This window comes from Macrobrachium rosenbergii, chromosome 50 (assembly GCF_040412425.1).
Source record: "Macrobrachium rosenbergii isolate ZJJX-2024 chromosome 50, ASM4041242v1, whole genome shotgun sequence".
Lineage (NCBI taxonomy): Eukaryota > Metazoa > Arthropoda > Malacostraca > Decapoda > Palaemonidae > Macrobrachium > Macrobrachium rosenbergii.
The window spans coordinates 6,206,984-6,234,324 of record NC_089790.1 but is presented as its reverse complement, the minus strand read 5'-3'; the positions used below and the strand labels follow the sequence as shown (position 1 = coordinate 6,234,324).

The window sequence follows — 27,341 nt, the reverse complement described above, 5'->3', positions numbered from 1 at the left end:
GTGCATCCATAATCTCCTCACTGAAGGTATCCTCCCTCAGATCTCGGTGATTTTCCTCAAGATATTTCAGAATTAGAATGCTGCAAAGAACCTGCAGTAATGTCTACAGTATTTTGGGGGAGGAAGGCTTTGCTGAAGCAGATTGCTTCACAGAGAAATGCAGTGGTTCAGGAAACATGTTAGTTTTTTCAGTGTATTTATTACTCATTCATCCTTGGTATTGCATTCTGCTTATTCCTGCACAGGTACAATTGTTGAGAGGTTACACATTTGATGAGGTTCTCAAGGCTTCATTATAGTTTTGATTTCTGTTTACCATAAATCTTGCAAATACTATATTAATATTCTCTGCACTGGATTTGTTCAAAGCACCTTCATTTTTATATTCATGGGATCTCTTGTGAGTGCAACAGAACAGCTTATCAAAAGTGTGATCCAGATAAGTTGATGTAATGTGTCCTCAAAATTATACCACTACATCTTGCTTGTGTAGTGCAAAAATGTGTCCTCATGATTGTTGAAAGCATCCCAAGTGCCGTTTTTAGTTGGCTCATAACGGGGTAAACCACCAATATTCTGAAAGCTTCAACAGTGCCTCAGTTTCTGTAACACTGCCTTCCATGTTCCTGGGTTTGAGTTTATGTGCTTGTGGGTACACACCTTATTTCTCATGAAGAAAGTGCTTAAAATTTTATTTATGCTTTGCATCCAATATTTAGATAGACTCCTTTCTTGATATTAGTTTTGTTCCATAAAAATGTGGACTAGTTGCAACACTGGATAATTATATGAACACTCCATAGCTTTGTAACCTGTTGGATGATAATCATTTCATGTTCAGGATTTTAACTGACACACATTTCTGAGAACAAGATGGTATAGTTATACAACCATTCTGCCATCTTTTTGCATCACGAACCACGAAAGTGAGAACACTGTTACCTGATTTAGTAGGCATATATTAAGGACATTTTCCAAAAGCTTGAGACTACATAAAACCCCTAAAACATAAACAGGATAATGATCAAAGTATTCAAAATAATCTTGAAATATTCACTAAAATGCTTCTCAATTTTGGGATATTTTACATAAATTTTTTCATACTGTTGTACTGATTTGATATCTGTAGAGAGCCAACATAGTAGTACCTGGGAATGCCCATACCAAACATTTTTTGTGTGTAAAACCAGTTCCTGTAAGCTATGTGTATTATGAACTAGAGTAATAATACTCCCATTATGACTGACAAATCTGGAGGGGCTGCTGACAACTGTAATCAATTTTACAATTTATTTAATGAAAAGAGAACAAGTAGGGAAAATAAGGGAAATTATCTACTTTTAAAAAATTCTTTTACTTCGGTGTTAACAAAAAGAAAAAAAAAAAAAACTAAAATATAGTTTGGCAATTCTAGTTGAAATCAAGTGGAAACTTTTTAAAACATCCATTGTTTCAGACAACAAAAAGAGGAAGAAGACAACAACTACTAACTAGGGGATAAAAAAGATAAATCAAAATATGTCTGTAGCAACCTTCATATGCCCATTTTTTGCCAATTAAAAGGTACTTTTTCCTGAGCTCGTACAACACCAAGGAAAACTTAAAAACTATTGCCAACCAATATGAATTAATTCATTTTCACCTGGAAATGCCAAAAGACTTTGTGCTGTCATAAAAATATTTTCCTTACATATATGTACAGTTCATTTTGTTATTAATATTATAATTGCAAAACAAATCATCTTTGTGAAGTTCCTTTAGAATATATAGATCAACAACTTTCTGATCTGAAACACTACCCCTATAAATGTAAAACAGCTCTTTTTCATATACAAGTTTTATATAAAAATAAATATTTTTCCTGACAAAAAGTCATTGATAGTTCTCTGAAAATGGATATCACTTTCTATGTATATGGTAAAATGGTTTAAAAAGCTGGTGCAGGCAAGCTTTTCCCATGGACTGAATATTTTGAAAAGCTACTACGTTTGCAGACTTGAAATCCATTAATTGTATCTGCTTAAAATCACATAAATACCTGTGAAGCATTTCCTAACTACCACTGTTTACATATTAAGTAAAAAGAAAATGTAATTCTTCAGCCAAAAGATTTCTTATCCATTTTTACTCGTTAAAAAGGATGAAATATTTCTGTTTTTTATGAGGTTAGTCTCAAATCTGATTCCATAAGATGTGAAATTTGACATTTGGTAAATTAAAATTTACACTTTTACACTTATTCCCAATATAGTAGATGCATAATACTGAAATAAAGATTCCCATTAAAATATTGTTCCAATACACATTTAAAAGAAATATTCTTTTATGGATCAAAAACATTGATTTTATTATTTATGGTATTCAACAGTAGCAATAACAAAATCAAATCACACTAGCACTTAAAAAAAGTATAATACTAATTATGACTAGACAAACAATTATTTCAGGCTTTTTAATTTTCTATCTGCATATACAATGCAACGACAGAAACAAGATGAAATTCTGAAATTGTCTGATTTCTCTAGTATGCACCAACCATCGTTTAGTTTGATATAATAAAGGCACCCCACAAAGAAACTTTTTGTTTGATAATAACCGGCCATTTTAAGTTACATTAACTGGAAAATGAAGAATTATTCCTGGGCAAATGAACTAGAAATCTCTACATGATCATAACACCACAAAAAGGGCACATGAAGCTGCTATTATTATACAAATATTCAGTTTCATGGATATGAAATACATAGTTAACCAATCATCAAATTTATCTACAAACATTTTCATCACTTCTCAGTTTGGTGAAATGTAGGTGTACGCAGAGAAAAGCATAAAACATATGAACCGTTTTAACATATCATTACAGTACATTCTTTGACACACTCCTCCTTCAAAAGACAGTCGGGGCGGTATGCAGGAAACATCCCAGTAATTCAATGCCTCTCAAGTGCCTTGTATAGTTTCACTGCTCTTCAAGTCTACAACTTTCCTTATTATATATGAAAAAAATTGCATCCAAGAAGCCTACTGGTAAAGTAGACAATATAAGGAAAGAAATATATAAAGATTCCTATATATATATTCTACTTTTAAAGCATTAACTCTTGAGTACATTGAAAAACTTGGCAATCTCCTGAATCATTTCAGATTTGTAATATACAGAGGAATTCTGCTCTTACCTGGGACAGTCAGCCAAAATAAATTGAATGTTCAGAACCTCAATAAGATTAGTGAACTTTTAGTATAATCTGTAAACAAAGAATGCAGATGTTGGAAATACTCATACACTTCCACTTAATATTTAACAGGAACTGAAACGATGTCAAATTTTAAAATATGGTATACCACACGACTATACTTCAGATTCCATTATTAGTGCCACTTCTTGACCCCACAAATTCTTATTACCCTTGATCAGTTTGAGATATTTTACCACCAGGTATGACCAGTTTTCCATTGAAGGAGATCCTCTACATTACATCTCTAGAACAAAGATCATGAGGGGTAGAAGGAGAAAGCATTAGAACTATCACATATGAAACTAGCACATCTTTTGACTGCAAAAATATCTGTGCCAAGATTGGAGGACTCTGTGAGATCTTAAGCAGATAGGTAGAGATGAAACATGACAATGTGTGTTACAGTATGTATTCAATGAAATGTGGACTTGACCTAAAACTTTATCATTTCCAATGTATAATTTCTCAAAACTATAGCCTAATGAACTAGAGGATGTCACTTAACAAAATATTCAAATCTAATTAAAAAGCTTCACTTTCTTTTACAAAGTACTTATTTACAGAGAAATCTCCTTGACACTACTCAGACACAGAGTCCACTATCTTGAAATATCTGTTGAATGCTTCTGCACACTTGCATAAACTGTACCATCAGCAGTCAACGCTTTTTTTTAAATGTTTGTGTTTTTATCGTTGGGTTGTTAAATTGCACCCTCAGAGAACCCTAGGTGCAACAGTCATTAATGTAAGCATCACTATCCTGCAAGAAGAATTCAAAACATTAATATACAGTATCTAAGTATATGTATACTTATTAAAAAGAAGACAGGGAGAGAAAAATGAAATATTAAAGTCGTTTGATGGTTGACATGAGGTACATCCTAATGGAAAGGGAAGTAGAGCAATAACAAATTTGTGGGCACGCATGCAGATTATGACTTAGGACAAATTTGTGGGTTAAAGTCCTGTTAAGAGCGTTCAACCTTCCCCTCCACATGCAGTCACAACTTGGACAGCTTTTAACAAAAAAAATTCCTTCTGGTCATAGCCACTCTGACAGACAGCTTTAAACAAAATTAAGTAAAAGTAGAGTATATACAGGGATAATGATTAATTACTAATTGGTGAGAGCCTGGTGCATGAAATTACATACAAATCCATTGTATGATATATATTTCATACTGTAACCAAAATTCCAGTAATACATAATCCAAAAAGTTTTTGTGGGTACATAATTAATGAGTTCCAACTCGAAACTCAGAAATGATTCAGAACGTGTTTACACAATTTTTACTATTAAAGGCATTTAACATTTCTGAATTAAAAAACACATTCCACTTTACACTATACCCACATAAGTTGCAACATGGGTTTTACTGGAAAGCCGGATCAAAATATTCAACTAACAGACATACAGTACTGTAATTCAAAGATATTACACTTGTTGAACTTTACAAATCACTGATACAATCCACATAATCATATTGAAGATGTACCAATTCATCAAGACAGATTCTACAATGGTATTGTTATTCACGCCTAGAATAGTTTTGTTTTAGCCGAATCCAGGGCAAAATAATAGTACTACTGGTATTGCGTTATTATATGTTGAAATATTAGGCATGATAACATTTATACATGCAAGGGACGGAAGTACATATGGAAAAAATTTGAATACATAAGAAAATGGCTCCAATTGGCACTACAAAACACCCAAACTGAATTTTGGAACTTTCCAAATTGTTCACAAGTTCATGGTTCTCTTAGTATACAAACATGATTTACAAAAGCCTTCATTCAGCTGACATCAGCAAAGACAAACCACCATGTTGAGAAATGTAAGGCTAAATTGTATTGACTGTAATAAAACCTTGCAACCTCAGGGCAATATTATTGCACTCAGCAATTACAAAGAACTCTTACATAGAAAACCCAACAGCAAAGAAGGAGAGTGAGAGTTACAAATAATGTATATTTGCTAACGGGGGAAAAAATGTATGATTTCAACATACAGTAGGTGCATTCCTGCCAATCAAGGTTCAACATTCAAGGCCCCACATGACCAGAAACCAAGGTCACAAAAAGATATCTATGCTGAAGGCAAACTAAGCTTGGAAAACAATCAAAATGCATTTGCAAGGCCAAGGTCAGGATACCCAACATTGTATTAACTGTAACCATTAGCATTTAATTTTTATTGGAAACAGTACACCACATAAGGAAGGAATGCGCCTCATATCAATAGGTCAATGAGAAAGGTCTGAGAAACTACCCTGCCAGTTAAATGAGAAGAGGAAATGAATGAGGAAACACAGCTTCCAACATAGGGCCTATGAAAATAGCACCTGGGTCCATATGGAAAATCATTTGGCTAAATGTAAATAAATATCTGTGATTGACAAAACCTTCTCCAACCATTTTGGAGATACAGGCTTAGTGTGTCTATGCATCATTTGTGCACAGAAGGAAATCAAAATGAAAGGTCCAAGGGAAGCGATCCAAACTGAAACCCATAAATAAAAAGTGGATACAGCAGGTCTTGAAGATTATTTCCTCTTCTAAAGGAAACCCTCTACTAGATTTTCTAAGGTTAACTGAATCTGGTTGCAAAGTTTTGGCCAAATGACACAGAGGCTCCCTTATATTCCAGCTACCTCTAGGTCATCCTTTGGCAAGGCATGAAACCTATGAAGGACTGGGTAAACCAAGTCAACTCCCTGCAAGCTTTTATGCCTCAATGTCATAATCACTGACCTAGAAGGGGATAGTTACAACCATGTGACTGTGTTAAAGCCACCTAGTTGCTTGCACAACATGAGCAGTAATACAAGATGTGTCTATAAACCCACAGAAAGGTCTTAGTAAACTACTTCATAATCATCATGAAGAACTTTTCAAGTTGTACATGGTATTTAATTTCACAAAATGTTTTAGGCTTTTTTCTTAATGATAAGGTGGACTGCATAAAAAATGGCAAGAATGCTCCCTTCCTATGCACAGAAAGGATAATCGTGGTGGTTTGGCAATTTAGCTAGAAAGTGGTAGACAGGGTCAGAAAATGCAGGAAAATTACTATACCATAAGATGATAAATATATTTATGCCACTTTTAAAACTGCCCACAGTACGGCATGGTTTTTAATGGCTGGAACATCTAAGCCATCTTGCAATGACAATTCATCCTCTTGATGATACAGAACTTGCTGGTTGTCTTATGGGATTTTAAAAGCACATATCTTCTCTTGAATATGTAGATAATAGTTAACTTCCCTTCCAATAATTTGCCAAGGGTGCGTATGAATCAATTAGTAGTTTGAGTCTGTTAAAGAAGTAGGCATTCTTCCAGATGTATGATTCATTGTATTTTTAAAAACAAACTATTAACCATTTCAACAATGTTATGAATGAAAGGAATGAAAGTACCTACAAATTGTTTATGGATTAAATGAATGTTTCATAAATTTTTTATGATCTTTCCTTTACCTTTCATTCATAATTATTAATATATATTTCTGGTGCATATAACCTCAGATTCTGTCAAACCAATTTACAGAGATACTTTTCCTTCCAACATATAACTGGGAAAAGCTTTCCATAAAAATAGACTAAATGTCAACATTATTGAAATTTGAAGTGATCTTCCTAAGGACCACTATTTTTGGGCATTCTTTTTTCAATTTGTCTTACACTAAAACTATTAAAACTATCAAGTCAATAAACAAATAAAAACATAATTAATGACCTTTCATGAAATCAAAAAATCATTTAAATTAACGGACAAAATAATGCAAGTGGAAACTAATACAAATTACACATGAAACAATGTTCACCTTCTACTACTCTTGTGCCCTCTTGCCAGATAAAATATAGAGAGTACAAGTTAACTCCAGTTTCTTAAAAGTTAAAATTAAATTTATCAATATAGTCTGCTGTAAAAAATCTTTTGCATTAAATGACAAATTATGATAATGATGTAACTACAAGTCATGCAGAAAAAAAAAAACAAACTGACTTACCTCCATTCATGCAAAATTTCCAAAGCAGAGCAAAACCAAACTACAGAAAATACAAGCGCCACTTTTTTACCAGAGCCAAGTAAAAAAAAATTTTGAGAAGGTAAACTGATGCACATTCATCTCAAGCACAACAAGAAACACGTAAACAAATAATAAAAAAAAAAGTTAAAATGTCTCATCAATTTTGGCATCATATGCAGTTAACAGGCTAACTCCAAAAAATGCAGTGAAATTAAAGTGTATTGTTTAGGCAATAAAGCATTGATATTGTAATGCAAAAAATGTAAGCTAGTTAGCAGCAAAAGTTACATGCTTATGCTGTTTAACTTCTTTCATTCCCTAACAATTCTGGGGAAATATCCACTTTTCAAAAACACTAAAACCACACAATTTCTCAAACGTGTAACTGGTCTTATCCGATCTGATTTCCATATTCTTAAGTAAATACATCAGGAAATTCTGAGCCTTTAAGGACTAGCCAATATATCAATACGATGATACTGCCATCAGGGTTACAATGACAACTAAATCTCCAACCAACTGATCACCATCCACTCACAATCAAAATGTTTACAAAGGAACTTTTAAACATAAAGCTGGTCTCTACCTCATAATCTGAAAATCATAAGAAGTCTTACTCTTTTTTATTGAACTTTCCTAGTTGCACACATTTAATCCAGAAGAGAATCAACCCAATCCATCTGGCCAAACCCCTCCCGCTGCTCTGCATCTACACTTACGCTGTTGTGTGAATCTGTGGTGTTCACATCTCAACAGATTATTCTCAATCTCTGTAAGAAGTGTTTTTTCGCCAAGTTTTTTCCCCTTTACCATTTCATGAAAAGGGGGCCACTGTGAGCTGTTTTATGCAGAGGACTTAATGTTAACAGAAGAATCCAAGCAAGACTTAGTGGAAATGTTTAGAGGGTAAGAGAGTAAAGAGAAGAGAAATGAAAATCAACACAAATGAAACAAAGCTTATGAATTCTGGAAGGTGGCAAAGGAAAGGGTACAACCAGGAAAGTGGCCATGTGATTGTTGTGGGAAATGTGTCACTGCAGTGTGAAGGAGTTGAGAGGTTAGTAAAGAGATTAGTTACAGCATGGGTAAAATGTTAGGAGATAGCTCTATAACTGGTAAATAATAATGCCCCATTGAGAGGGTAAAGACTCCAGATAGGTATGTAAGGCCTGTGTTAGTCTGTGAAAGAAACATGGGCACTAACAAGGAAAATGGAGATTCTGAAAAGGTGGCTGAAGTGCAGTGGGAAGATCAAAATATGAGGATTTGGCAGAGATCACAAACATTGTAATGTTTTAGACAAGTGATGAGAAGGGATGAGGAACAGTTAGTCAGGAAAACAGAAGATATGGAAATAACAGAATAAAGACCTAGACGTAATACATATCCTGGCAAAGACAACAGTACAGAGACGAGTGGAGAGACTACTTTTTCATCTAAACGTAGTGTGCGTGTGTGTGTGTGTGAATGGAACTAGCAAACGTCTGTCTCAACAAATACTTTCCTTGGGTTGAAGTTCTTGGATATCACTAATGCTTATGTCCCCACTTCCATTGACAGTTCTGGTGGCTTCAGCACACCCGCTGGTCTACCATATCAGACCCAGTTGCCTGCGGCCTCAGATCACTAGCTGCAGTCCCCGCCGACCAACCACCTTCCCCTTCAGGTCAGCAAAGACCTCAGGGTCTTACATCCCAAATACCTAAATAAGCTGATCTAGATAACAGTGCTGCAACCTTGCAAGTACCTCCACGGAGATCAGCAGTCAGAATAGAAAATTATCACTAGTTTCCTTCCAACTGATCTACTGTTGACAGAAACAAGTTCTTCTGATGACTTGCCTTCCCAACAGATGCCAAGCAGGACACCTTTCCCTCCCTAAAAGGTTCAATGTGTTACTCTGAGTCCCTGATTGACCCCAGCACGAGAATAAATGGAAGTCCTGTAAGACAAGCACACTTCATTCTCTCACCACAGGATGTCTTCTTCTATCACTTCAAACTCATGTCCATAGCCCTAAGGTGTTGCTCAAGCAGGACCTGCCTCCAAGAGAGAAAGATTTGATTCCTAACAAAAAACATTATATCAATGGAGGACAAAGATATGGAATCATGGGAGGAAATCAGAATCCTTCAAGGGAAATCCTTACTCAAGGAAGTCCCTGACTGTGTGCGCAGAATTTTTAAGTATCAACAACTCACCAAGTCCTCCAAGGAAGCCTAAGTGGAAGAACACCTAAGGGAGGACGACAGCTCTTCAATGAGGACATTCATTCTGCCTATCACTCTTTACTACCCTCAAGAAAATCTTACAGAGGATGAAAGGCTGAGTAACTAGTATACAGGGGGTTTAAGACTGCTTAAATGCACCTCACCCTCTTTCCAGAGGACCTATTAAGGGAGCTTCTTAATATGGCCATGAAGGTGATCTTTGACAGAAGTCCTCCCATTCATCAGCTTCCACTGTCGTCGTCATGAAGTTCACAATAGAGAAAGTTCCATTTTTAAGTCACGGGCTTCCCACCAGAGGTCGAGAATCTATGCTCCTCATTGGTATAAGAATATCTTTCAGCAGAGGCCTTCTTACCATATTCAACCTGCAAATCTCCCACCATAGGAAGTCCCAAGCACCCTTACACTCAAAAAGAGGAGCAAGATCTCTCTCCAAGTCCCCAGGACAGACGTAGTGAATGAAGCCGAGACCAGCATTTTTCCCTTCTGTCAATCCCTCTGATATTGATTTGCCTGCAAGGAAAGCAGGAAACCTGGAAGGGCATCAAGGCCAAGCCCTGGGAGATGGAAATCCTGCAACAAGGTTATCTCCTTCCCAGTGACAAGCAAAAATAAACCTTTATGCAAAACAGAGTACTGTACTCTACGTCAGTATGATAAATGTTGGCAAGAGATGAAAAAAAGGAAGAGTACAGTAAACACACCCTCCACCACCAAAATCAGGCTTCAACATCTGTAGTTTTAATCAACTGTGACCCACTAAGTTTGCTCATGAGCTAGATATTCACAACCCCCGGTAAGGTGAAGTTCATGCTAGAAAAGAGGGCTGTAGAGAAAATTTCTACAGGGTTTGACAGGATTCTACTGCTCGCTTTTGTAGTCTTGAAAGTCTTGGGGGGGATGCAGACTAGGCATCCTCAACAAGTTCCTGATGCTCAATCAATCCATTCTGGATGGAGGCATTGGATTCTGCAGAGCTCCTAAAAGAGGGGAGAATTAGCATCACTGGACCTTCAAGACATACTCCCATAATCTGACTTATCTGACTGTATCTCCACCAGTTACACAAAATACAGAATCTTATGTTGGGTTTTATGTAAAAAAAAAAAAAATAATGTCTTTGTGTAATAAAAACCATCACTTTTACATAGACTCATTAATCTAAGGCCCACATTCACACACCTTAATGTCCCTAAACCCATAATCATTTGTATACCATCCAGAAGAGCATATATGTGCCACCTGGAACCATCAGTAGGAACCAACCACCAATTTTTTCTATTTGTGTAGTCTGAATGCAAAACAGCTAATATATGACTAATCAGTCTGTGCAAAACAACTAGATTTGTTCTTAAAAATAAACTTCATAACAACCTCTTTATTCATATAATGCCTGAACTGTAATTCTGGCAGGAGGTTGTGAAGCTGAGAGCCCCAGGTTGTCTGAGGATAGCATTTCATTAGGGGTGATCATCAACCAATTCACATGGATGAAAAATATGGAAGAATAGAGACAGAAGATGAGGACTCCCCACTCCTCCACCAAGCCAAATTTGGCCTGCCATGACTACTAGTTTTGAATACAAGTGTGTAAATCTGCCTACAAGGGCATGCAACAAATGCTAAAAGAAACAGTGTAAAATGTGAAGGCAAGTAAGGAATATTATGAAAAACAAAGAACAGTGCTAAAATATCCTCCTTCTCAGACAATACAACAGTGTCTCCTTTATGTTGGATGCACTGAGTTCTGTGAGTGCATATCTGTAGGTGAAGAACTGTTGCAGAGACTCATCCCGACAGCTGATGTTAATGATTAGGAAAATGACTGCTACAGCTTCACATTCACCCTGGAGCTGGGGACTCAGCTGAGGACTAACACCACTTCCTCTGTTGAAAGAATGACTACTGTCTCCAACTGATAATTCCCTGTACCTATCCCTGCCACTGCACCAATCCAAGAACTGGCTCAAATGGACTAATAGTTACTACTGGTCTAGATTTTCCACAACTCTTATTAAAGCTGTCTAGGAACATCATGAACTGTGACTACTTGAGAAGCTTCTTTCAAGCTGGAAGAATCCTGGCACACACTATCATTAAAAGCAGATCTTCAGACCATTCTAACTTATAAGCTGCTAGACCCAGCTGCATCAACCAGTACTTTGGCAACTAGTGGCCAACAAATCTTCCACCAGAAACGTGCCTCCGACACCAAATAGCCATGCAGATCTCCAGATCTCATGGCCACGCTCACGGCAAAACTTGCTCCCCGTGGACAAGAACCTTATATCATTTACGTCTACTTACATGAAGATGTTCAGTACCAATTTACACAGGCTCCGACCATGTACCATCAAGGTTCCTTCAGGAATCAACTGTTGTTATGCAGGTCATCCTTTCGTCAATTACTTTTCATTTTAATGACAAGGCAAATGGCCAACGGCTTAAGAAGGTAGCTTTCAACTTGAGATGGGTGGTGTGCTGCTCCCTACCTGCACAAACCATGTACATGTTGCGCTAATCTAGAAGATACTCCTCCCTGTTCATGACTGGATGTGTTCATGGGTGTTATAATCTCTAAAAGAGAGGGGAACCAAGAGCCCACTGAGAGGTGACTGTCGTCTTGTCACCAATGAAAATCCTTGAGAACCTTCAAGACTGACAGGATGATCGTATAGAAGTGACAACTGAAATGGGAAAGCTCTCATCCTGTAGTGATCGTGTATAACCAACTTCAAGAAAGAAAAATGACTGCTCAGGGATTACCACAACTTAACCAGAGGGCCAGTGTGGTGCTGAAACAGTCAGATGGATGACAGCAATCTCCTGATCTTGTCCTCTGTAAGTCAGACTAATTCTGTCTCACCCATTCACAAGTTTATAGCTCTTGTCTAAGGAACCAGGCCCACCTTCTCACAGTTGAGATAAAGACACAAATCTTGAAATAAGAAAGGAACAGAAGCTGGTATTTGCTTGCAATCCCATCCAAGGTTGAGGTATATAATGCAAAGTGTGATTTGCAGTAAGAATGGGTGTGGACCACTATCGATCAATCACATTCCTTGACCTTCAGTCCTCAACTTCACATCAACTATGATTTCAGCAGTGGCAGTGGCCAGCAGAATGGAGAGAGAGAGAGAGAGAGAGAGAGAGAGAGAGAGAGAGAGAGAGAGAGAGAGAGAGAGAGAGAGAGAGAGAGAGAGAGAGCGCGAGCGAACTCATTGGGTTATCGTTAAAGTTTCTGTACTCTATTCTTATGCTGATGTCTCGCTCTTTTGTCACTGTAGGTATTGCAGATCATCTCAGACCCAGTATAGTACCATGGAAAGAGACCTCCTCTTACATATACCCATAACAATCTCTGATCATCAGAAAACAATACCTTGTAGAGCTGAAGTGGATTCTCCTTGCTGGCACTACAAACATTACAGCAAAGAAGAGCTCTCAGGAGATTTTGGCATCCTCGAGAAAGAAAACTCTTGTAGTAGGCTTTTCAGCTAAGGTCCATGCCCTCTCATGGTATACAGCTGGTTGACTCTCCTTTGCTAACTCAATCCTTATATGAATTGTCAGTACCAATACCACTACTGCCAGGCCAACAGTCTACCCCACCAAATTTCAAGTTAATCAATTACTCTTTTTCCATCTTCCTGTCTGAAGATGGGCAGTCACAGTAACTACAGTATACCCCTTGACAAATGGTCTCAGATGAATGAAGCATATCTTGAGCGGCCAGACTAGTCCTGATCCTTAGCAGAACCCTTTTTGGATGAAAACCTCAACTTCCAAGCTGAAGATTGCTGATAATACACCACAACCCTTCTTCCTCAGCTGCAAATGTACCTTGGTTACACAAAGTAAGTGGGACTCAGGCAAAAGGGACACTTGATGAATAGTACAGGGCAACAGGATATCATAACTTGATTGCTTCTAGAAAAGATTTACAGGTACATCCACCAGAAGAACCAGATTAACAATCCAAGAAACTCAGCCAAGGCAAGTGATTCACCTGCTTCTCTAAGCATGTGCATCAGGCACAGCAGGTGAAGAAAAAGCAATTGAAACAGGAGCAGCAAGCACTATACATGGCAGTACAGAAAGAACAGCATTGCAGCAAAGATACTCTCCGTCAAGTGCATGAAGAAGTCTGCCAATAATTAAGTATCTCAACAAGCACAACATGGGCTGGGTAGATAATCTGCTTTAGAAGAAAGGCAAAGTCAAGTTAGCAGGCTGATCAATGGGCAAGTAGAGAAGTGAGCAGTCCAGTCACCTGATACAGCAGTGTGGAGCAGCCTGGAAGAGAAGCATCCAAGCAAATCAGCAGGCACTGCAAGCAGTGAGCAAGCAAAGACATGTCACTTGAAAAATTTTGTTCCATCTTGAGCATGGGAGCCAAAGATTTTGAAGCTGAGACACACAGACTCTGAAGCAGACAAGTCTAAAGCAGCATTCTCTTCCTGGTTCTAACCAGACAAACTCAAGAGTATATATAGCACAAATGACTATCTGCAACACAGCTCACAGATGAAAAAATGACAGGCTGTGGCAGGCGCTAAACACCATGAGGGTCTCTCTCAAGCAAGGTCATAAAGAGCGTCTAACCCTTAACAAGTTTGCTGCTACTGAACATTGCACAGCAAAATACATGACAAAGAAAATAACAGTGCAAAATACATCCATAAAAAACAAAAACTTAAACAGCATAGACAGTGTACTAAATATACCAAAGTACAGAATGCAAGTGATACAATAAGCACATCTCACATTGCTGACAAGCAAAAAACATTACACGTCACTTACAGGCAGCAATAAAGTTATAAGAATATCTAGGAAAATCAGACATCAATAACAAATTATGAAAAATTAAGACAATTCTCCTACATAGCATCACCTAGGTGAAGGATAATACTACAGAGCAACACCCAGAATACCAAATATAAAATGAAATTCCCAACACTAAAAGAAACAGAGTGCAACAGAAAAAGCCCAAACTAGTTCTTCAAACGTAAGAAACAGCGGGAAAGCAGCAAAGCCTACCTCTTGGTGATAACTAGCTACCTAGTTATCCAGTAGTATGCCAGAAACATAATTCACTGATGTCCAAAAAAACACTAAAAAATATCTGAATCACATAAGCACTCACTAAAAGTCAAATTTACAGCTTAAAATAAACAGTTGGTTGTTCACAGGCACCAAATACACCTTAACGTAGTGAAGATCGCACTTCAGAATAATTTGCTATGAAAATAGTGAAAAGGCTGAAAAAGGTGTGGAGTAGCAATGAAAAGATAAAAATCATAATTAACTCGATAACTCTAAAGAGTTGCTGAGGACACTACAGGCTCAAATTTTGAGAAGGTGGTTGGTTCTGTCCAGTGGATCTGTCTGGTACACAAAACAATGAGTCTGAGGACATTTAAAATTGTGACTGTGGGCATTATATAACTGATGAGTTTGTGATAAAACAAAAATTCCTTTAGATTCATTTCTTCACCTTGAAAAATAAAAGAACCTCCGATACCTTTTCCATTTCCCATATAAGATAAAATATGAGAATGCTAAAGTATAAAATAAATTTCATAATTCAAGTTCTATAGTTCAACAATAGCTTGAAAACAACATGCTAAGGCGTAAAACTGATTTGATCAAATATGGGTCTTACAAAACACCACCATACAATGCACCTTTGGCAATAAATTCACAACTCCACAACCTAATTTCATGGTCATAGAAACTGACCAATTGCCATGCTTTCTCATTAGCACTGGTTCAAAATACATACCATAAACACTCCGAAATAGCACATAACCAATGGAAGATCTTTACTTTTATTCAAATACTATTTGAAAGAAATTACCTATAAGGCATTAATTCCAAGTGAATAAATTCCATTTAGCACTCAATTCAGTAAAAGAGCTTTCATTCACAAAACATCTGCCCTTCAATATACCTTCCTTTCTCTACTACTAACACCACAGAAGCTACAGAGCCTGAACAACAAATCAAATGAAAAAATCTGATTGAAAAAAACAGGGCAGAACCTGTCACTTAGTATTTCAAATTGTACACTTGCTACACAAGAAAGCTACATTATTTACATTTTAAATAATTTTCTTTACACTTACATGTGGGCTTGGAAAACCTAATATTTACAACTTTTTGGGCTAAACATTCACCTTCTGGTGCAATCAAGAGATATAGTGGACTGCAATACATTCATAAGCCACAAACACAAGTAAGGCCAACACAAAAATGGCCAAAAGTTAACTGAACAGAGGTGGTTACATGCTATACAACCTTCTCAAACTTATAGTATATTCCGTTACTGAGAAAAAATCTACCTACTGAGAAATGAAAAGTAGAATACTGTACAGTACATCCCTTAGTTTACCGACGGACGTTCCAAAAATGAACCATCTGTAGCCAGTCAGATACTGAACAATCCTACCAAAAATTATGGTAATAAGTCATAAGTTTGAGAAACGTAACTGAAGTAAAGTTTTATGAACAATGGTAAAAAACTTTTCTTAATGAGGATATCCCCTACATTAACAGCCACTTGGCTTGAGGAAAGAACGCAACATTAAACACTGATGTACACCACAAAAATTTCAACACCAAGAAGGAAGAAGGTGATGATTGCTTAGGCTTGAAGAAACTGATGAGAAATTTTTACATCGCAACCGACGGATACCCCACATTGTCCAATACTGTATCTGTATACTGTATATTCAGTGCAGTAAAATAACTCTTAAAACATAAGTTAACAAATAACCAATCATCTTTGGACCTAAATCTTTCAATGAAGTGTTGCAAAATTTCCACATTCACATTTATGTACACTGCACTATTAATTTTTGTACGGCAATTTGCTGATAAGCAGAAATACTATCCCTCATCAAATACATTATCTTTTACGCCAGCACTTGGTGAATGGTGTAAAAAAAAATTTGCATAAAAACACCAACAGCAACTGTGTTCAATAAATTTCTCAGAGACCTTTAAAACTTCTAATGGAGTCACAAATAAACTGGATTCCCCAGAACTGGAAATGGGTAATTGCAGTATGCTGTATTATTAACTGGAGAAAGAGAAATGCTTTAGGCTTCTCAATATCATAAAAAGAAACTAACAGAAGCTCGTCTATCTCAAAAGAGTTCTTAAGCAATATTTCGTAAAGTAGATAAACAGCTAACACCAACTGGTTAACATGTATGCTTTACCGTGAAAACTAAGGTCTGGTATCTACACACACACACAACAGGTGGCCTAAACCTGATCCTAAGTTCAGGTCTGTATACAATGTGTACTTCCTTGCATACTTTCCGTCTGAGATTTAAGTGATACTTAAGTATGTTTTTTAATAAATACATTAAAAAAATTATTTCTTCTTCCCCTCCAGTTCTATACTTCATCTTGACCTCGTATTTCCAATATAAACCATATCAAGTGCATAAACAAATCTGAACTTCAATGTACATACTGGGCCATGATATGCAAATTAACCTGATAAGGGAAAAAAAAACTAGGATAAAAAGTCCTACTTAACTCATGTTGAGAGCGATAATAAGAACCAAAAGCTGCCAGTGATCTGAGGATTTAACACCAAAGTTCAATGCCAAGCTTCTACATATAACACCTGGTGAGTCATCAATTATTAGAATGATTTGGTGGTATGATTAGCATTTGCATAAGAAGACACTGGCTTCTTTCTTGCTCACTATTACACACATTATTGCCAAAGGAAAATATGTGGTTCACTTACTGTGAAACGGAAATACACATGGGCGTATCAAAAGATATGAACACTACTGCAAGTATATAAGGTAAGTCTTTCATTTCTAAGTAAGAATCCAGAAAGGAACATCTAAAATCACTCAATAACTTAGGAACAAAAAAAATTTTAGAAATATCTGGGATACCACATACACAAACTTTCAACCAGAACCTCTGTTGTCAGAGGCCTCCACGGCATAGGTACTATTTCATTCAACCTACTAAAAATAATCATTAGGAACTACACTACATGTCTTGGAAAATTTCATATCTCTGTTTATCATAAAATAAAAAGGCTAGATTTTTTTCAAGGGGAAATATCTTCGGAACCAAACTACTAACAAAAAGACTGTATAACAGATTGTTTTGTTTCAAAGTACTAAACAGTATGAGAGGAAATGAATTATGGTAGTACAAAAGCAGAATAAGGTTGAAAAAGCCGAGAGCTTAAATTAACATCGGTAGATGAATGGAATTCATTTAAAAACTGGCAAATTTGAAACATTCTGAATGAACATGGTTTATTGGCATTCAAATCAAGCTCCCCAAACACTGCCAACAATTTTAACATAAATTGTCACACCAAGGAATGTAAAGTAATGTTAACAACACTTTCACAAACTCACTCATTCATAAAATAACAAAGGTACACAGTATTGAATAAAGTACTATACTGCTCATTCAAAAATTAACTCATAAAGAAAAATGTTCAATAAAATTTCTATTCCAAAGATAGTTTTGCACTGAAAATAATTTGAGACAGAAAAGTCATAAAACTTGAAAGTGAAGCAATGCTAGTAAGTATCATCATGCTTAAATACTCAACACTACCTCTATATCCTGGACTGAAAAGCAATATACCAAATGACAAGACATTACATATCTCTCCCAAATTAATAATGATAACCTGGACCAACAACTATAGAAGCAAAACAAATGTACTATAAAGTGTTATACTAAGAAGTCCTAACAGAAAATACTGCCGACTACGGCAACACATTCTGGAAGTATTCTAAATGAGCTCAAAAATCAGATGCTATCAACAGCCTTGACTTCAACAACTGCAACACGTTATCCTTCAAACCATTTCCTGGACAGCACAGAATACCTAATTCACCATGATGCCTACTACTGTACAGAAGCTTAATTTATATAGGTCAATCAAACAAGCCTTTCAAAGCATAGTAAAGCAGTTATTACATCCTTTATACTGATGAAAAAAACGAACATTCGTGATGGTTATCTGGTACCATCTTCATACCTAGTCTGATCTTAAGTAGCAAATAAAATAGAGTATAAAAACAAGCATCAGTTCCAGTGTTGACAAATCAATGAAGTGAGATTGCAAGCAGTAACTAGGATTAAAATAATCTTCAAAGAAATTTATGTTAAAACAAGGGAAGAACATGAACCACAAAAGGTGGTTGCAATATCAGGTATTTAAAACAGGCTCTGGATGTATATATACATATATACTGACTGAATTTATGAAAATCAATTCATGCTTGTCTCATCTATGCTACTCACAGACTCCAAGTAAGGCAGCACTACTCTACTTGCACAGAAGAATTCTCCTGCCTGTTCTCTTAAGAAGAGTGAGCCCTGAGCCCTGTGTAATGAAGAGGAGGTGCAACAGAAGAATTGTGATAGAACTGAACAAGACAAAGGCCCAAGGAAATTGTAAAAGGATTGGTAATTTTGATCTGGATGCAGCACTGTACAATTTTCATCTGACCTAGGCTAATACAATTACAGTACCTTAAAGAAAAGACGAAGACTATTTTCCTCTCCAAAACCAGCCACATATAATAAAATACTGCCTACCTGGAAACTCACCTAATGACGCAATCAAGATACAATGTAATAGTTATTAAAACAAAAAAATCAAAGAAATGGAAGATTAAAACCAGCACTGCAACAGCTTCAAAATTACTGACACCATTCACAACACTCAATTAAATGAGTTAAACACCCATTTCTTACCTTCAGCCCTCAACCTAACCCAGAGTAACACCTTTCATCACCATCCTAAGAAGCGTCATCGCCAAAGGTGGACTTTTCAATAATGGCCGATATCTTGTCACGCATGGATGTGCTCGGGAGGAACACCAAATTACCACCAAGTCCATCATCTACTCCATCCATGCTCTCCTGAATGAGGCAAGTTTACTACTGTGATGAACATGAACAACCAAAAGAACACACCAGAACACCAGCCACCTCATGAATTTCTATCACAAGGAACCTATGAGACAACAAGTGGTGTTCTTAAAACTCCATCAAGTGCTCTTCTGACAATGGTGAAAAACAAAAGAACAATTAGTTGATGTTTGACACTGCTTACCCTTCATTGCTTGATGGAGCATATACTGTCATCCTGTCTGGCTTAGAACTTAAAAGTTGGCCTTCTGATGTAATATTGTGCTTACCCATAGTGCACTAACTTACCGTGATGACAGAACTCTAAGCCATTTCTCTATACACAGGAGAGCATTAACGGTTATATTTTGCACTATAAGGATAAAATGCTTCTATTTTGCTGGTGTTTATTGTAAACCTAGCTGAATAAGTTCATGCACAGTTCCTTTACTTGGTGATGTATAAGTTTTGCATGTGCATTAATCTCACTTTAAAAAGCTCAATATGATGAATTCATTTAGATCCATGCATAAAAAATTATAGAAAATGTATGTTCCTAAATATATAAGCAAATTATCTGTATGATTAATGATGAAGCAGTTATGCTAGTATTTGTGTAAAACTATAACTCAGTGCAAAAGTGCTAAAATAAAAAAAAATATATATATATATGAATATGCATTAATGATAACCAATAATCTTAATAAAAATGACTCCCAGGTACCATGGTCAATCTTGTCACAAAAATCCCAAAATAAAATGCATTAGGAAGCATATATTAATATGGGTTATAATGATATAGCATGTAGTTTTGTCTTTTTCAGCCCTATATTTAATAGATAACGTATGTAAAGCATGCAGGTTAAGCCTTAAGCTTCAGCACCTTTTCTTTTTTCTTTTTATCGTAAAAAATTAAGGTATCTGAATATCAAGGTTCTATAAAATTTGGGCAACACTCCACTATAGGCTTATCATTCTATTAACAATAGATATGTTGTAAATAACTGATTTTAATTTTAACACAAATCATTTCTAAAAGAGACAATCCTTTCCTCAATTTGTACCAGTATATAAATGGTTGAATAATAATCACTCAAGACAGCACATTAACCCTGGCAAACTCGACAGGTATTGACATGACATTATTCAAGAATTTTAATACTTTGTAACATACAAACCATTTTACATTTCCATATGTTCCCAACCAAAGGTTTAAAAAACAAAAACCTTTGCTGGTAATTTTACCCGGCATCTGAATGCGACTTGCCATTCAAAACCTCTCATATTAGTGATGCAGTGCAAAAAGATCACCTGTAAAGGTCTGATGCAGTGCAAAAAGATCACCTGTAAAGGTCACTACTCTCAGATAATAACTTCCCGCTCTCACACAGGAATGATGTGATGCTATAGTACACCACATAAACAGAATAAGCTTGGCTAGAGAGCACAACCTACCATACCCCAAAGATGTATACATCAAAGTTATCAAAGCAGAATTCTGTAGCTTCTCAAAACATTTACAACAAAAAGGACACCAACTGAAAACTGGGAGAGTATTAGTTTGTTTAGCCTGTGAAGTATTTCTACTTGGAAAATCTCAAGAGACCACAAACCAGTGTTAAAGAAATTTATTATTTTTTAGACTAGCAAAAGAAAACCTGAAAAATTATCTTACTTTACAATAAATAAAATAAAATCACAGATCAGCATCCATACCAGTCTCCAAATCTAATCTTCCCTAGCCCATGCACAACCGTTCCATCAAATGTCTGTGAAACCTAAAAAAACTATTACTGGACCCTCATTTTGATCCAGCTAAAAGCTATTAAGACTTTACAAACCTATTAAAGTGTAACTGAAATGCAGCAAAACCTTTCTGAGATCCTTTGGAAATGTAAAAAAAAGAAGCAATGTACAATGCCATTAGCAAGTCAGCCTTCAATACCTGAGCATCCAACATCCAATACCTAAACAACTACAAAGATAATTTTGAAATAAAACCAGTTCAAGTGCTTTTACTTCATGAATATTTACCATATTAAACAGGGTGGTTGCTAGTGAACCTATTCACAATATCTCATTTCATTGTCAGCAAGTAGATTACTTGCAAAAAGATCAAGATTATCAGTTAACTCCTTAAACAAGGTATGCTTGTAGTGATGGCAAACTTGAAGCGATGACCAAAACCAAACAGGATACAACCCCAAAAGATTGTGGGCACTTACAGTTTGAGCAGAGGGAGGAGGGTACATAATTCGCTAATGTAGTCTCTACATACAAACCTCAAATATTTAAGAGGCATAAAAATGAGTCAGGAAAGTGGACTAGTACATTATACAAAACCAGAATAAACTATTGTAATTAAACCCCTTCTAATGATAATATAAAAAAAAGCACCAACAAGCATTCAAAAGAGATAATGACAAACATCACCATCAAGAACCCCATGAGCTCCTTGGAAGAGTCTACAATTATCATGAGAATGTCCCCTTATAGTCAGCAGTCAGAACACCTACTGCTACCTGGCACCAGAAGATTATATTAAAAGCAATTTCATTTCTTATGAATTCTGCTCTAACCCAAGAACACTAATTTACTCATACCCGGCATAAACACAAGGGAATATCTTCTTGGGTCTTAATTCAGTTCAATTTTGTAATATCATAACTGATTGATACTTGCCCTGCAAACATGTCAAGGTGGTTTCTATCAAGGAATAAATATTGAGATCACATGGGTAAGCTAGTATTTCAGCAAAATCTTCACCCTATCCCTTTCCTAGCCTGTAACCTTCACTGTTTTAATTATTACTCTTTTTGTGCTATGAATATACATTGTAAATACAATGTAATGTATACAGAGTAATACTGTAATGATGTTTATCACACTGAAGGTGATAATACATTTCCAAATTTAAATTATACTCTATCAATAGCCTTTCCATTATTACTTTAGAATCTATTAGTTTTATAATGTGATCTTTGAACAAGATGATGTATACTACTAGTACCCTTATCAAACACTGTAGCACCTAAATAGACTGCATAATCATTATCACAGAAAAAGATATACACACTAGGAGACTGAACACTGCATTGACAGACTGCATTTTTTACTTCAGAGGGTGAGCCAATTTTTTCTGTTTACTGGACAATCACATAACTACAACTGGATAACCTAAAAATACTTTTTGCCAAACTTTATCTACTAAAATCTAACACTGAAAGATTTACAAGCTAGCATTCCAAGACCGAGATTACTATTATTGAAATCAGAGTTTAAACATACCAATGAGCCACACTTCTCAACACCCAGAGGGATGGATTCTAAAATCAGAAGCAGACACTGGATCAAAACAGTGTCAAAAATATTTGACAACCAAAAGAAGAGCTAGTGCACTGTCTAAATATCCTTAAATTCTAGACGGTTTCCATCCCAATGCATTTCCCTGACAGACTGAATCAAAATATATTACTGATTTCTTAAAAGGATCCTCATTATTTGACGAGATGCTGAAATCTGCAAAGCGACAGATTAATGCAGGTACTTTGGAGAAAACTTTTCAACTCCAAGTTAACCTAAGTTATTTTAAGTAAATTGTACTGCACTGTACTTTGTAAAAAAAAGGACAAGTATGGGGTTAGTTTTGAAAGCTCCTATATATTTTGGTATCATTAAGAACCTAGTTAATCAGGTGCTATATATGAGAAGAGTTTCAATGGGGATTAACATCATTAATACCAGCATCAAAGTGCCTTTCCAAAACACAATGGTTTTACCAGAATCATTCTCACATCGGATACTTTAGAGATGAAAATGACTAAGCTAAACAGAATTCACACAGATACAGTGGACAAAAAATTCTTTACGATTATAAAAAATGCACTGTTTTGCTTCATCACATGTAAAACAATCCTAACAATCGAAATGAACTTGCCATGTTCTAATAATGCTCTCATATCTACAAACTTTATATAGCTCTTCTATATCTAACGTTACTAAGTACTAGTATTTATATGATCGACCATATATTGTATACTAAAAAGTAAATACCCTGTATTAGTGTTTATATAACGAATCATATCTAAAGGTAAAATGTCCTCCAACTAGAACTCTTGGCCCATCTAGAGGACTGCCCCATCACCTCTCACAAAGTTAAGACTGAAATAATAACTTTGATATCTGACACTCAAGCAAAATAATTTTATACCCACTTTTCCAATGTTAATTGTCATAAACAGTAAACACTATGCTCAAAGAAGTATTTTATTCAAGATCTTTTTCAATCATATCATTCTTCATTAGACGACAGCTTAAGAAAAAGCTGAACTCAGCTTGATTATTGGGGAATGATCACATTAATTAAGGACACTCTAGTCCAGCATGACTGGTTTTTCCTAAGACCAGAACTTAATGACTTGTGCCAACTACCTAGCAAAATACTCATCACCTTTAAAAAGAACAATTTCACCCACTTTAAATCCTATTAATAAATCACTACCTTCTTGGAAAAATTTAATCTATTTCCTAATCAAAGTGTTTCAGTGATGCTAAATTAGCAAATTTATTTCCTATCATAAAACAAAAAAGTATAGGTTGAAACTATCCAAAACACAAAACAAGCTTTTCCAGTTCCTTCTGGTATAGGCAATTAATGCCACAGTGATCCTGGATATTTTCAGCCGTTCCATGTGAGAAAGTAAATCTGACAAAAATGTTCTCACAACTAAAGAGCTTTAACCTCCAAAAACTAAATTTCAAATTTATTTGGCAAAACTTCTACCACACCACCTATAACATGGAAATGTCAAAAACAATCTGGTCTAACAAATACTCTGCCCATAGTAGAAGACCCCCAAAACAAAATTGAAATCAAATTTAACCAGTAACCATAATTCATTATGCAACTGCGCATCACACCAAAAAAAAAAAAAAGTTTAAATTAAAAAATAAACGTGTGTATGTGTGCTTAATGTAAAAAAAAAAAAAATAAATGCCCGTCTACATCAAATTTTACTTTAGTAACACAAAATACTTTAGAATATGCACATCTATAGTGATTATCAACTTCAAAAAAAAATATTATATATATACATATATTGCGTATATATATATAAATTTATTTTACTACTAAACTTAAACTAAGCAGACAAAAACCACAAGCTATCTAAATTTACTCTAGTGCTTAGAATTTAACAAATAATTTAACTTCTCACCGTACACAAGGCAAAGACTATGGGGAATATGGTAATAAGTACAAGAAGTTCCTACTTACAGCCTTTGCACAATCAGGTCGCAGTTTTCTGAATATCTGTTCTATAAAACCACGTCTGTTGAGAGAGAAAGAAGAGTTTCAGTGGCAAGACTAGATACTGTATTCACTTGGCTCTAAAATATTTGTTAAAAAAAAACTGTATAGTACACAGCATTAATTTCTTTGCAAATGGTAACTGAAAACTCCTGAGAATAATATTCAAAACAGAGTAAATGTCTGCATTATTGGAGACTCGCCTACTGAAGCCCATTGTAAAAAAATGATATTTTAATGATAAAATAAAGTTTGTTCATACTTACCTGGCAGATATATATATAGCTGTATTCTCCGAAGGTCCGACAGAATTTCAAATTTCGCGGCACACGCAGTGGCCGGTCAGGTGGTTAGTACCCATTCCCGCCGCTGGGAGGCGGGTATCAGGAACCATTCCCATTTTCTATTCAGATTTTCTAACGCCACTGTCTCCTGAGGGGAGGAGGGAGGGCAATATAAATATATATATCTGCCAGGTAAGTATGAACAAACTTTATTTTATCATTAAAATATCATTTTGTTCATGAGACTTACCTGCCAGATATATATATAGCTGAATACCACCTTTGGAGGGGGTAGAGACAGCCAAGAAATAGGAAAAAACCAATTATTGGTAAAATTATTTTGGTTCCTTATCTGATAGCGTAGCTGACTGAGTGGTTACTGTCACTCTAGTCTGCTTCTGCTTTACTAGAGACCCCAGCGAGGTAGTGACCTATATAGCTGGCGACTTCTAGATGATCTGTCAACGGGGCGTGACCACAATGTGACTAGATCATAGCCCATACAAAGAGGACAAAAGAGCATTACTAACCACCTAACCAACACCTAAAGCGTTAGTTTGCAAAGGATTGGGAAGACTGCCTCCAGTAGTCGACCCAACAACCACAAAAACACAATTAAAAAAAGGGATAGGATCAGAGTTACCCCTTGTCCCCAAGGTTGCTGAAGCAGCAATGTATGGTCCCAGCGAAAAGCAATTTCGTATGCTACCTAAACATCTTGCCAAGAGTGTGAGGCAAACACCGAATTGACTTCGCCAAAATGTGGCACTAAAAATGTCACTGAGTACCATATTTTTCTTGAACGCCATGGAGGTAGCAACTGCCCTCACCTCGTGAGCGTTAACTCTCAACAACTTGAAGTTGAGTCGTCACAACTAGAGTGTGCGTCCTTAATGACGTCCCTAATGAAGAATGCCAGTGCATTCTTCGACATAGGTTTAACTGGTTGCCTCACAGAACACCATAAAACATCCAATGGACCACGAGTGTCCTGTGTTCTTTTAAGGTAGTACTTGAGAGCTCTAACTGGACATAGAACTCCCTCAGGTTCCTGTCCAATAAGGTCTGCTAAACCTTTAATTTCAAAGAGTCTAGGCCAAGGGTTAGAAGACCTATCATTCTTAGCCAAGAACTTAGGGCTTAAAGAATAGACAGCATTGTGTTCCTTGAAGCCCACATGACGGCCTCGAACTTCTCTCACTCTCTTCGCGCGAGGAATGCCGTTTTGAGTAACATCCTTAAGAGATGCAGAGTGGAGAGGCTCAAAAGGACTAAACATCAAAAACTTGAGCATTACGTCCAAGTTCCAAGCAGGGGAAATCAGCTGAGGAACCTTGGACGTCTAGAAAGAGCTCGTAAGATCGTGGAGGTCCTTATTGTCAGACAAAGCTAATCCTCTGTGTCTGTATACAATCGAAAGCATGCTCCGATAACACTTGATAGTCGGAACTGCTATATCGAGTTTTTCTCTTAAGTAAAGGAGAAAATCCGCAACCTGGCTCACAGTGATAGAGGAAGAGGAAAAGCCCTTCTTTCTACCCCAACCTTTGAAGGTTGCTCACTTCGCTAGATATATCCTTTAGATGAAGAACTTCTGGCTCTAGCGATGGCCCGTGCCACCTGGCCAGAAAAACCCCTTCGCTCTGACCAAGTTTCGATAGTCTGAAAGCAGTCAGGTTCAGAGCGGGGAGATTCAAATATATCTCGTGAAGTGGGTTTGTATGAGCAGGTCTGCTCTCATAGGAAGGGTCCTCGAACGCCTACCAACCAGAGGAGAAACTCCGAGAACCAGTGGTTCAAGGCCAAAACATGGGGATGAGAGTCATCCTCGTCCCTTGTGAGGCCGCGAACTTGCGTATGACTTCTCCCAGAATTTAGAACGGGAAAAGGCGTAAACATCTATTCCCGTCCAATCCCAGGGAAGAGCAACTATCGCAACTGCCCCAGGGTCGAGTACAGATGAGCTTTACAGAGGGAGCCTCGCTGTTCTTGAGGTCGTGAAAATATCCACAAGATGGCGACCCCAAAATTTCCAAAAATCTTGGCAAACCTCCTGATGAAGGGTCCATTCCTTCGGCAGGAGTTGATGGCGCCAACAGAGCAGGTCTGCTCGAACATTTTCGACCTCTGCCACAAAACTTGTGAGAATCGAAATGTTGCGAGCATAGGCTCAAAGAATAATCTCTCTTGCAAGGCTGAACAGGGAACAAGTATTGTCCGAGTTTGCTAGAACTACACGATTGCAAACTTGGACCTCAAGAATTGGCGAGCTAAAAGATAGCCGCCAAATCTTTGAAGTCGATGTGCCAGGACACCTGTTCCTCTCTC

General features: G+C 36.6%; 1 protein-coding gene across 6 annotated transcripts in view; it reads right to left on the bottom strand.

Annotated features, from left to right (window-relative positions):
- Positions 1-1,335: 1,335 nt before the first annotated feature.
- Positions 1,336-27,341, bottom strand: part of alph (alphabet) — a 44,074-nt gene continuing 18,068 nt past the window's right edge. For 4 of the 6 annotated variants that reach the window (XR_010851253.1, XM_067093532.1, XM_067093530.1 and 1 more), the window contains 2 exons: positions 24,697-24,751; positions 1,336-3,996 (listed from right to left, as the gene is read on the bottom strand). Coding sequence is in view for 5 of the 6 variants with exons in the window: in XM_067093532.1 (XP_066949633.1) it covers positions 3,961-3,996; positions 24,697-24,751 (91 nt within the window). In the remaining variant the exon portion in view is untranslated. Of the gene's footprint in view, positions 3,997-19,265; positions 19,434-24,696; positions 24,752-27,341 lie in introns of all 6 variants that reach the window. The other 2 variants (XM_067093529.1, XM_067093528.1) reach the window with 1 other exon arrangement.